We start from the raw sequence: 12500 nt of genomic DNA, 5'->3' as shown, positions 1-12500 counted from the left end.
TCTAATTCAGCTTTCCCTGTCTTCTAATATTCTTTTCTTCGTAAATTAACAAAGGAAAGAGAGAGAGAGAGAGAGAGAGAGAGAGAGAGAGAGAGAGAGAGAGAGAGAGAGAGAGAGAGAGAGAGAGAGAGAGAGAGAGAGAGAGAGAGAGAGAGAGAGAGAGAGAGAGAGAGAGAGAGAGAGAGAGAAGCACTGCTCGCATTCTATAACACTTACATAAGCCGAGAAAACAAGACAAACAAACAAACAAACAAACAATGTAATTATTTATACCTTTTCGTTCCTAAATATTGAAGTAAACACACACACACACACACACACACACACACACACACACACACACACATTTACAAACACACACACACACACACAAAAAAAAAAATCAATAAAAAGTATATTTGCAAACTAAGAAAGATATAGATAGAAACAGATAGATAGATAGATAGATAGATAGATAAAGAAAGAAAGGAAAATACTGAGGCAAAAATGTTATCTTAAATTACATCGTTTTTCCCTTCACACACAACAAATTCCTCTCTAAATGTTTTCCCTGTTTTTAATTTGAAGCTGGTGATGGCAGTGGTGGCGATGATGGTGGTGGTGGTAGTAGTAGTAGTAGTAGTAGTAGTAGTAGTAGTAGTAGTATAAGAAGCAGAATTCAAAGCAGACAGACATCAACGTAACACACACACACACACACACACACACACACACACACACACAAACACACACACACACACACCAGATCACAACCTATGTTCTCTAATGACTGGTAGCGAAGAAGCCAGACTAACGTATTACACTCTTATTAGCAAAAAAAAAAAACCTTTCCCTTCCACCAATAAGAGTTAACCTTTTAGAGGAGGAGGAGGAGGAGGAGGAGGAGGAGGAGGAGGAGGAAGAAGTGTAATATCAAAGAACTGCATGTGAAGGGGACAAGTTTTTTTCTTTGGGGGGGGGACGTCAAATGAGCTTCCAAAAGATAGTATTCAGATATATTCGGCCTAGGTAAAGGGGGGGCGGAGGTGGGGGGGGCAGGTGGGGAATACCTCAATACCAAAGCCTTATTAACCTATCAAGAGGGGAGGGGGAGAGGAAGGTAAGAAAGGAAAAGGGGGTGAGGGGAGAATATTTATTAGGTTTTAGGTAACCAGAGACCAGGGTTCGATTCTCCTGAAATGACGAATGACTAAGGACCCACATTCTCACACGTTTCGGGCTCACTCACCCTTAGTTTAACCCGGTAGCTGCGGGGATCATGTTTCTTAAAGGTCCCTCTAAGCGAGAAAAATGAGAAAAAATCATCTCTCACACAAACCATTTCATATTATATATCAACGCATTTGTGATCGGTTTATGTATCCTCTATTTTTGGGGTTTATACCATGGCAAAAATCTGGCCCGTCGCTGGTACCAGGTTAATAAGACCCGAAATTGACCTGTCTTTCGGCCACTCTTTACTATAGTCTGTTGTGGGAGCGGTGAGTAGCGGGCTTTTTTTTTTTTATCTTCTACACTCTTTTTGTTGCCTTTGAGTCGTCTCGTTTGTTAGAGAGAGAAAAAAAAAAAGGCCCCCTTTTTTTTTTTTTTTTTTATATACAACAAAGGAGACGGCTCAAGGGCAACAAAAAGATTTGAGGTGGATGTGTGTGTTTCCATGAGAAGAGTTATGAGCCTGGTGATAGTGTGACAAGGCTTCTGCCCCATGAACGTGAAGAAGCACTCATGGTAAGAGTTAATGTGCAAGTCAAAAGCGTCTGAGAATTCGGGTCCAAAGTAACAAGAGTCAAGGAAGGCAAGGAGGACAAACGAAGGTGGAAAATACATGAATACTTTAACAGATCATAATTGGGGTTACCTGGGACAAGAGGAGGAAAGAGCATTAACAATTGACTAGATAAACAGGCTGTAAGTTATGTCCTTATGCTCATATCACAAGCTCTCCTTTCCTAAGCCATTCCCTTGCGCCCATATCACAAGCTCCCTTATCCCCACATTGCAAGTTCTCCCGTCGTTGGCCATTCCCTTACGCCGATATCACAGGCTCTCTCTTCCTCGGCCATTCCCTTACGCCCATATCACAAGCTCTCCCTTCCTTGACCATTCCCTTACGCCGATATCACAGGCTCTCCCTTCCTAGGCCATTCCTTTACGCCCATATCACAAGTTCTCCTTTCCTAGACCATTCCCTTACGCCCATATCACAAGTTCTCCCTTCCTAGGCCATTCCCTTACGCCGATATCACAGGCTCTCTCTTCCTCGGCCATTCCCTTACGCCCATATCACAGGCTCTCCCTTCCTAGGCCATTCCCTTACGCCCATATCACAGGCTCTCTCTTCCTCGGCCATTCCCTTGAGATCAGTTCCAGCAATATCAGCCAACCGGACGCCGTTCCCTATGAGCCTTCCATGAACCGCTTCTATGAATTAATGAATACACCCAATTAATAATAGTATGGCCTTAATATGGTCAGGAAAAGGGTAACGGGAAGTGAAGTGTGTGGAATTCAACGAGGGCGAGAAACTTCAGAAGCTGGGGTTGGTTTTTGAGTTGGTAGTGACTGACATCTCGTAGGGAGGAAGAGCTTGTGGTATGGGCAGAAATCCGCAAGTCTGGGCAGATATCACACGGACACATGACTTCGTAGGGTCGAGTATTAAGGTTAGATATATGACTAGAATATATTTAGAGTTTAGTCTGCGGAAGACGGTACACCCTTAGAGCTTAGACCTGGGATATGTTACACCTTTGTCCCTAGTGGAGGAGGACCTGGGATATGTTACACCTTTGTCCCTAGTAGAGGAGGACCTGGGATATGTTACACCTTTGTCCCTAGTGGAGGAGGACATCACCCTTAGACACTAGTTAGGGACAGACCTTACAATCTTGTGGCCATAGTGGGAAACATCATTGTGACCGTAGACTGGGAACACCTTAGATTCCTGACTTTAGCTTCGGAAGACCTTAGATTCTTGTGACCTTCGACTGGGGAGGATCTTAGTATGGTAAGGTCTTAGTTGGGGTAGCTCTTAGATCATTGTGACCTTAGATTAGTTTCTTGTGACCGTTGTTTGGGGATGACCTTTGATACTTGTGACCTTAGATTGGGAAAGATCTTAGATGATTGTGACCTTCGATTGGGGAAGATCTTAGTGTGGGGAACATCTTAGATTGGAGAATACCTTCCACTGGGGAATATCTAAGATCAGGAAATCCTTTTACTTGGGGAAATCCTTTACTTGATGGATACCGTTATCTGGGGAATACCTGAACTTGGGGAATACCGTTGTTTGGGTAAGATCTTCGTTTGGGAAATATCTTCGTTTGGGGAATACCTTCGATTAGGGAATAGCTTCGATTCTTATAACCCTAGTTTGGGGAGGACACATTTCTCTTTGCAGGAGGAGAAGGAAGTGGGAGAGGAGGAAGAAGCAGAGGAGGAGGTCGAAGATATACATACACATGACCCGAACATGACTAGAACGTGACTCAAACATGACTAGAAATTGACTAGAATATCCTTGTAACCCGTGATGGGAAGACACTCAGCGAGGAGGGACTGGTGGAAAGTCAAAAAGGGAGAAGCTAGTATGGGGTCTAATTGCAGTCCCTCGGCACCCTTTTCATGGTCTAGCAAACCCTGCAGACCTACGTGTATCGCCTTGTTGGACTGGATGAAGGGCAGTTTAGGCTGGTTCAGGGACAGTTTGGGTTATATGACCGCTAACTGGGCTGGTTCAGGGACATTGCAGGCTATCCAGATGCTGCCTGGCCTGGGTAAGTGACATTTTGAACTACCTCGACGATAATCAGGCTGGTTGAGGGATACTTTGAACCACCGTTGCCAGGTTATCGTACTCAAGAGCCGCGTATTTACCGGTTTTTGGCCACCAACTGTTGCCAAGAAGCACCAATAAGTAACCATTTAAACGAGAACCATATATGAAGGCAGTTGTTTGGGTGATGAAAGCAGTTTTTGGGTCGGAAATCGGCAAACAAAAGAGGCGGAGTACGACGACCTGGCAACGTTGCTTTGAACTATCTGAACACTTGTTGGACTGGTTGAGGGACACTTTAGGGCGGTTATGTGGGCGGCGTTTTAAGTGTGTGGGGGCTAATCTGGTGACACTTTGGGTTATCTGACCGCTACTTGGGCTAATTGAGGGACACTTTGGGCTATCTGACCGCTACTTGGGCTAATTGGGGGACACTTTAGGGCGGTTATGTGGGCAGCGTTTGGACAGTGTGGGGGCTAATCTGGTGACACTTTGGGTTATCTGACCGCTACTTGGGCTAATCGAGGGACACTTTGGGCTAGTTGGGCAGTGCATGTGCGTCGGGCGTGGCTAGTAGTCCCGGTAGTCCCCCCTGGGCGGCGTGCGGTGCCGGAGGCCGCCGTTCTGGGCCACGGGCGTGGTGCCGCGGGAGCGCGAGCCGGAGCGGGGCACGCCGTGGACACTCCGGAAGCGGCGGGAGAGGTGTCGACGGGTCTTCTTGCCACGCTGGGGCGGACAACGAGGAGGGGATTGTGGAAGGTGGGATGGGGAAGGAAATGGGTGGATGAAATGGGTGTGGTAATAGGGGGTTGTGGGTGGCGGATGTGTGGGGGAACGGGGAAGGGGATAGTGGATTGTGGAGGGGCGATATGGGGAAGGAAATGGGTGGATGAAATGGGGGGGGAGAAGGGGGAGGGGATTGTGGAGTATGGAGGGGCGAGATAGGGAGGGAAATAGGTGGATGAAATGGGGGGGGAGAAGGGGGTAGTGGGGGACGGATGTGTGGGGGGTGAGGAGGGGTGGAAGAGGTGGTTATGGCAGGGTGGAAAAGGGAACGAGGATGTGGAAGGCGATGTGGATGTGTGGAGGAGAGGAGAGGAAAGAGGAATAAAGGGATGGAGGAAAAGGGAGTAAAGGAAGGGAGATGGAGAGAAGATAAAGAGAAGAGAGAGAGAGAGAGAGAGAGAGAGAGAGAGAGAGAGAGAGAGAGAGAGAGAGAGAGAGAGAGAGAGAGAGAGAGAGAGAGAGAGAGAGAGAGAGAGAGAGAGAGAGAGAGAATGAGAATGAGGTGAAGGGAAGGAGGAAAGGAGACAAAATGGGAGGAAGGGGGAGGAGGAAAACATGGAGGAAAACAGGAGGAGGGAGAAGGGAGGAAGGAGGAAAATGGAGAGATTGGAGGAAAGAAGAGAGGGAGAGGGAAAAAATAAATATACAATTAGACAAGAATAACATCAACAACAAAAAATTTATGACCTAATTTATCAGCAAATAATTAGAGATAAAAGAGAGAGAGAGAGAGAGAGAGAGAGAGAGAGAGAGAGAGAGAGAGAGAGAGAGAGAGAGAGAGAGAGAGAGAGAGAGAGAGAGAGAGAGAGAGAGAGAGAGAGAGAGAGAGAGAGAGAGAGAGAGAGAGAGAGCAAAACTAATACTTATACTACCATTACTACTACTACTACTACTACTACTACTACTACTATTACTACAACTACTACAAGCGAATAATACAATAACCTAATCTATTTTTCCTTATATAATTTCGAAAGCCAATATTTTTTCCTTCATCCATTCTCCTCAATCTATTTTTCTTTTTTTTTTCCTTTTATTTATCTACGAATTTTCTGACGTTATAATATCATTTCACAACCTTCATCTTTTTTTTCCTTTCCTTTCCTTTCCTTCGTTAATTACTTTGTGTTTTTGTGTTTTATTCTTCTTTCTTTCATTTTCTCATTTTCTTTTCATTTTCTCTCCATTTCCTTTATTCCTTCATTCTTTCATTCTTCTTTCTTTTCCTTCATTTTATTTCATTCTTCCCTTTGTCTCCATTTCTTTCCCTTCTTCCTCTTTTCTCATTCTCTCTCTATTCCCCTCATTCGTCTATTCCTCCATTCTCTCTCTCTTCCTTTTCTCTAACTTTTCTTCTTTTCATTTCATTCTTTACCTTCCCTTTGTCTCCATTTCTCTCCCTTCTTCCACTTTCTCATTCTCTCTCCACTCCATTCGTCCATTCCTCCATTCTCTCTCTCCCCTTTCTCTAACTTTCCTTCTTTTCATTTCATTCTTTACCTTCATTTCCCTTCAATCCTCCCCTTTTTCCACTCCCTACATGTCCCTCCCTTTTCTCCCTTTCCTTTCTCACCTCCCTTTCTCCCACACATCCTCCCTTTCCCTCTCCCTTCCCCTTCCTACATATCCTCCCCTTTCTCACCCACACACTCTTTCTCCCTATCCCTTCCCTGTCCCACTTTCCTTTCTCACCCTCCCTTTCTCCCACACATCCTCCCTTTCCCTCTCCCTCACCCTTCCCACATACCTTTCCTTTCCCATCCCAAACACACCCTATATCTCCACTCTTCCCTTTCTCACTCCATTTTACCGTAGCTTACCACCCCCTACCCCCCCCCACACACACACACACGTCCCCTCTCTCCACTTTTCTTTCCCCACTCATCCAACCCCCCTTCACCCCTCAAACACACCCCTCATCACCCCCTTACCTCATTCCGCAGGGCCAGTTTCGCTTGATAGGACACCTTCTCCAGGGCCTGACGCACCCACGCCGGCTGGTTCGGCACCACCCACATGAGGCACATCTTGGCGGCCAGGATGAGGTGCTCCAAGAGGACGAAGAGAAGCACCCATTCCACGGGGGAAGCGCTGGGGGCCAGGGGGCGCACGCGGGGGGACAGGCAGAGCAGGGCGCAGTTCGTCATTACAGCCATGGCCCCCAGCAACTCGAAGGCGCCCTGGAGTCGGGTAGTAGTAAAAAAGTAGCAATGTTATACTGTGCCTCCAAGAAACCACTACTAGCCAAAAAGCTGGGCCAGGACCTCCGCGGCGAACGGGGGGAGAAGGGGGGGGGGGGGGAGAGGCAACAAGTACGCGGCGAACTGGGGGTGAGGGGGTGGGGAGTGGGGGTGGGGGTGTGAGAGTAAGTAAGTAAAGTACGCGGCGAACTGGGGGGGGTGGGGGGGGAGGGGGGAGAGGGGGTGGGGGTGGTGATAGTGGTTGGCAGTGATGGTAAATGGTGTTCAGTGGAGTTGTTGTTATTGGTGGTGATGGTGGTGATGAAGGTGAATGGTGGTGGTGATGAAAGGTGGGTGATGATGGTGGTGAGTGATGAAATAAACAGGTAAAATAACCCCGAAGAACAGAGTGACATTTCAAGGAGCTGCCTCGTACAGGCCTACCGGCCTCTTGCAGACTCCTGCGTTCTTATGTTCTTATGTTCCCTTCACCCTTGCCCCTCACCTGCCAGACCCCGATGGAGGCCACCTTCTTGACCCTGGGCCGGCGGAACACGCGGCACAGCTTGAAGGCGTCGGTCTTCAGCTCCAGGATGTTGTTGAGCACCGCCCAGAAGGCCGCCATGGGGTACACGGAGGAGAACAGGAACACGTACCCGAACTGCAGGAACATCTCCAGGTAGTCCTCGTAGCAGTCCTGGGGGGGGGAGAGAGAGAGAGAGAGAGTGAGAGGAAGGTAAGAAGGGGAGAAGAAACCAGGTTGGGAAGGCGGTGGTTGAGTGGTCAGCGTGAGGGAGCATCGTCCTGTAGAATCCAGGTTCGAGTCCCGCCCGTCAACTTGTAGCTTCGCCGAATGGCCTACGCAAGCCCACTGCAGACCGCCTATCAACCCAGACTCTAGATAAACTCAGGTGGAGTCCCGAGGATCAGCACGAATCAAACAAGATATTGCCACTATAAAATAACTGCCTGCGCCCCTAACGGACTGGGTTCCACCGTCATGCACCATCAAGAACGACGAGCGTGAAAAAAAGGCTCAAGGTCATACTTTTTATTTAGGTGTTGCCTACAGCGCCGGTAGGCTTTAATGAGGGGTCTCTTGGACGGCCCAGCCCGTTAGTGGCGCTGGCGGATTTTATTTACAGTGGCTGCCGTCACGAATCATTCTTGTCTGGCCCTTGCCGTCCCCGGTGCTCCTCCTGACCGAAGTCGCTGAAGTTGAGCTGATTGAAGGTCTGGGCAGCACGTGGGTGGTCTTCAGCCTCTCGGCGATAGTTGAAAATTGCCAGCGTGTATCGGTGGGACTCGAACCAAGGGCCGCCCGCACGCTGACCACTCGGCCACCGCCTTCCCTTCCCTTTTTTTTTAACAGCAAAGGAGACAGCACAAGGGCACACAAATAAAGGAAACAACAATAAAAAAAAGCCCGCTACTCGCTGCTGCTGTAAAGAATCCGAAGAGGTGGCCGAAAGAGCAGCCAGTTACGTGAGACCTTCCCTGGCATGAATCAAGGCCAAGCACTCTCTATACTCCCGATCAGTTTCAAGGTCATTCCGTCACCTGGCATGAGTCTGAAGGTCCTCCTCACCTGGTATGGGTCAAGGTCAGCCTCTTTCTTGACCCTGAAGAATGAAGACCCTCCCTCACAAGAACCAAGGTCACAGGTGTTTGTTTATTCTACTCGGTCAGTTCAAGGTCACACTCAAGGTCACTCCCTCACCTGATATGGGTCAAGGTCAGCCTCCTCCTTGGCCTGGGTGATACGCGGGTCCTTGGGGTCGAGGGCCAGCACGGTGATAGGGTCGTCCTCGGGGCCAAGGCCGTGGACCAGTTTGACGGGCTCCTCGAACAGCGGCGACGTCCATGGGTGGCGGCGAAGCTGGGCCAAGACCTCCGCGGCGAACTGGGGGGGTGGAGGTGGTGGTGGTGGTGAGTGGGGGTGGGGGTGGTGATGATGAAAGTGGTGGTGGTGGTAGTGGTGGTGATGGGGGTGATGGTGGGGGTGGTGGTGATGGGGGTGGTGGTGATGATGGGGGTGGTAGTGGTGATGGTGGTGGTGATGAATGTAAATGATGGTGATGAAAGTGGTGGTGGTGGTGGTGATGAAAGTGGTTGTCAGTGATGGTATGTTCAGTGGAGTTGTTGTTATTGGTGGTGGTGATGGTGGTGATGAAGGTGGTAGTGGTGGTGGTTGATGATGGTGGTGAGTGATGAAGTAATGAGTGTTTAGTGGAGGTTGTGGTGTTGAAAAGGTGGTGTGGTGATGATGGTGGTGGTGATGATGATGATGATGATGATGATGATGATGGTGGTGATGGTGGCGGTGGTGATGGTGGTGATGATGATGATGGTGGTGGTGGTGATGGTGGTGGTGGTGATGGTGGTGATAATGATGATGGTGGTGGTGATGATGGTGGTGATGGTGGTGGTGATGGTGGTGATGGTGGTGGTGATGATGATGATGATGATGATGATGATGATGATGATGATGATGGTGGTGATGGTGGTGGTGGTGGTGATGGTGGTGATGGTGGTGGTGATGATGGTGGTGATGGTGGTGGTGATGGTGAATGTTATATCCAGCAAACGAAGCTAACGAAGAGGAGGAGGAGGAGGAAGAGAAAGTAAAGGAATAAGGAGAAAAAGAAGACGAAGAAGAAAAAAAAAAAAAACGTCTACCACAGAAAAAAAGTAAGAAAGAGAAGAAGAGGAGGAGGAAGAGAAGGAAGAGGAATAAGAAGGAGAAAAAAAAAAGAAGAAAAAGAAGACGAAGAAGAAAAACATCAACCACAGAAAAAAGAAAAAAAAAAGAAAAGAAAGAAAGAGAAGAAGAGGAGGAGGAAGAGAAGGAAGAGGAATAAGGAGAAAAAAAAAGAAGAAAAAGAAGACGAAGAAGAAAAAAACATCAACCACAGAAAAAAACAAAAACAAAAAAAGAAAAAGAAGAGAGGAAGAGGAAAAACTCAAAGAAACAAAAAAACTAATTGACAAAGAATTACGAGGCAGGAAAAGACGATGAAGGAAAGGCGGAGAGAAGAAGAAGAAGAGGAGAGAAGAAGGGCAGAAGAAGAGGAAGGAAGGGAGAAGAAACGAAGAGGGAGAGAGACAGAAAAAGAAGAAGCGAGAGATATTGAGAAAAATGGAGATAACTGAGAGAGAGAGAGAGAGAGAGAGAGAGAGAGAGAGAGAGAGAGAGAGAGAGAGAGAGAGAGAGAGAGAGAGAGAGAGAGAGAGAATGGCTATATATAGAGAGAGAAGAATGGAGAGAAAGATAGAGAGAGGAAAGGAGATAAAAACAGAGCAAATAAAGAAAAGGAAGGAAAAAGGAAAGTGCAAAGAGTGGAAGGAAGGAAGGAAAGATAAAAGAAGGAAAGAAAGAAGAAAGAAAATTGATAAAAATGAAGGAAGGAAGGAAGGAAAAAAGTTAGCAAAGAAGGAAAAAGGGAATTAAGCAAGAAAGAACGAAGAAAAGAAGAAAGGAAAAAAGGAAATTAAGCAAGAAAGAAAGAAGGAGAGAAGGAAGGAAAGAATAAGAGAAGGAGGAGAAGAAAGAAGGATAAAGAGAAGGAAAGACAGAGAAACAAAGATATACAGGAAAAGAAAGAAGGAAGGAAAGAAAGAAAAAGGAATAAAGAAAATAGGAAAGAATAGACAAAGAAAAAGGAAAAAGAAAAGAAAGAAAAGAAAATGAGAAAAAGAAACACAAAGACAGACATGAAGAAATAAACAAAGAAACAAAGAAAAAGAAAGAAACAAAGAAAGAAAGAAGGCAAAAGGAGAAAATAAAGCAAAACAAAAAAAGAAAATGAGAAAATGAAACACACACAGACAGACATGAAGATATAAAAAAAAATAAACAAAAGAAAGAAAGAAAGAAGAGAAAGAAGGAGACAATTAAAAGAAGGAGGAAAGAAAGAACCCAAAACCTTCGACAGACAAGATTATCGATTTTTTTTTTTACCTCGAAACAATCACTTTTTTTTTATGGTGAGGAGGAGGAGGAGGAGGAGGAGGAGGTGGAGGAGGTGGAGGAGGAGGAGGGAGGAGCATATTCTCTCTCTCTCTAGGTCAGTGGGAGAAAGGTCAGAGAGAGAGAGAGAGAGAGAGAGAGAGAGAGAGAGAGAGAGAGAGAGAGAGAGAGAGAGAGAGAGAGAGAGAGAGAGAGAGAGAGAGAGAGAGAGAGACCACTGAGAGAGCTTTTTATACCGTAAAGAGAAAAAAACTATAATTTATACCTCCTCCTCCTCACCTTGAAATTTTTGAAGTTTATAATCTTTCTGACAAATCTAAAAATTATACCGTCAAGTGTGAATGTGTGTGTGTGTGTGTGTGTGTGTGTGTGTGTGTGTGTGTGTGTGTGTGTGTGTGTGTGTGTGTGTGTGTGTGTGTGTGTGTGTGTGTGTGTGTGTGTGTGTGTGTGTGTGTGTTTTTGTGTGTGTGTGTGTGTGTGTGTGTGTGTGTGTGTGTGTGTGTGTGTGTGTGTGTGTGTGTGTGTGTGTGTGTGTGTGTGTGTGTGTGTGTGTGTGTGTGTGTGTGTGTGTGTGTGTGTGTGTGTGTGTGTGTGTGTGTGTGTGTGTGTGTGTGTGTGTGTGTGTGTGTGTGTGTGTGTGTGTGTGTGTGTGTGTGTGTGTGTGTGTGTGTGTGTGTGTGTGTGTGTGTGTGTGTGTGTGTGTGTGTGTGTCTGCCTTATTTATATTCATGAAAGATTCCTCTGTTCTGATGAGAGAGAGAGAGAGAGAGAGAGAGAGAGAGAGAGAGAGAGAGAGAGAGAGAGAGAGAGAGAGAGAGAGAGAGAGAGAGAGAGAGAGAGAGAGAGAGAGAGAGAGAGAGAGAGATAATAATTACACCTTCTCTCTCTCTCATCTCTCTCGCTCTCGCTCTCTCCATTCCTCCATGTAGGAATAAAAGCTAAAGTTTCCTCCAAAAGATAATAGGCTCCTCCTCCTCCTCTTCCTCCTCCTCCTCCTCCTCCTCTTCCTCCTCCTCCTCCTCCTATTCTTCTTTTTACTCTTTTTCTAATTCTTTTTCTGTTTTTCTTCTCTTTTTCCTTGACAAGATGAATGGTCGGTATGTCAAGACAAGATATTTATGCGTGTATCTTTTATTTATTTATTCTTCTATTTTTCTCTTTATCTTCTTTCTTTTATCAGTTTTATTTATTTATTATTCATAGCTTGTCTGTCTCACACACACACACACACACACACACACACACACACACACACACACACACGCGCGTCAATTGCAACACGAAACCTCATTGTGTGTGTGTGTGTGTGTGTGTGTGTGTGTGTGTGTGTGAAGGATGAGGAGATTGAGGCGTAGGAGGAGGAGGAGGAGGAGGAGGAGGAGGAGGATTACAAAAGAAAGAAGAAAAGAATAAGATGTAAATGAAGGAGAACAAAGAGGAGAAAAAGGAGCAGAGGAAAAGGAGGAGAAGGAGGAGGAGGAGGAAACATGGAAATGCAGGAAACAGGGTGGGCGGTGGCTGAACAGATAGCAAGACGGCCGTCTTGCTGTCAGCAGGAGGACGCGAGTTCAATCCCCGCCCGGTGCCACCAAGCTGGGAGTTTTCAGCCGCCGCCGAGTGGCTTAAAACTACCCACATGCTGTCCAGAAGACCACCCATCAACCCGGACACTAGATTCCAGGATTAAAGATGAGCTCCGGGAGGGCAGCATGAGCCGATGCAAGATGGCGCCACTATAAACACTCGTCTGCGCCAGAACGGGCTGGGCCGACCATCAGGACCCACC

The 12500-nt window shown here is 46.8% G+C and overlaps 1 protein-coding gene and 1 long non-coding RNA gene across 2 annotated transcripts in view; one reads left to right on the top strand and one right to left on the bottom strand.

Annotated features, from left to right (window-relative positions):
* Positions 1-1629: 1629 nt before the first annotated feature.
* LOC126993539 (uncharacterized) lies at positions 1630-3053 on the top strand. Its single transcript, XR_007747894.1, has 2 exons — positions 1630-2002; positions 2126-3053. It is a non-coding gene; the product is annotated as an uncharacterized LOC126993539 (long non-coding RNA).
* LOC126993537 (anoctamin-10-like) overlaps positions 2682-12500 on the bottom strand; it is a 37030-nt gene continuing 27211 nt past the window's right edge. The window contains exons 11-14 of the mRNA XM_050852678.1: positions 8465-8647; positions 7250-7441; positions 6496-6744; positions 2682-4504 (exon numbers count right to left, since the gene is read on the bottom strand). Coding sequence (XP_050708635.1) covers positions 4349-4504; positions 6496-6744; positions 7250-7441; positions 8465-8647 — 780 coding nt within the window. The 3' untranslated portion in view covers positions 2682-4348. The remainder of the gene's footprint in view (positions 4505-6495; positions 6745-7249; positions 7442-8464; positions 8648-12500) is intronic.

This window comes from Eriocheir sinensis, unplaced genomic scaffold (assembly GCF_024679095.1).
Source record: "Eriocheir sinensis breed Jianghai 21 unplaced genomic scaffold, ASM2467909v1 Scaffold628, whole genome shotgun sequence".
In the NCBI taxonomy this organism is placed as follows: Eukaryota; Metazoa; Arthropoda; class Malacostraca; order Decapoda; family Varunidae; genus Eriocheir; species Eriocheir sinensis.
This window is presented reverse-complemented; position numbering and strand designations above follow the sequence as displayed.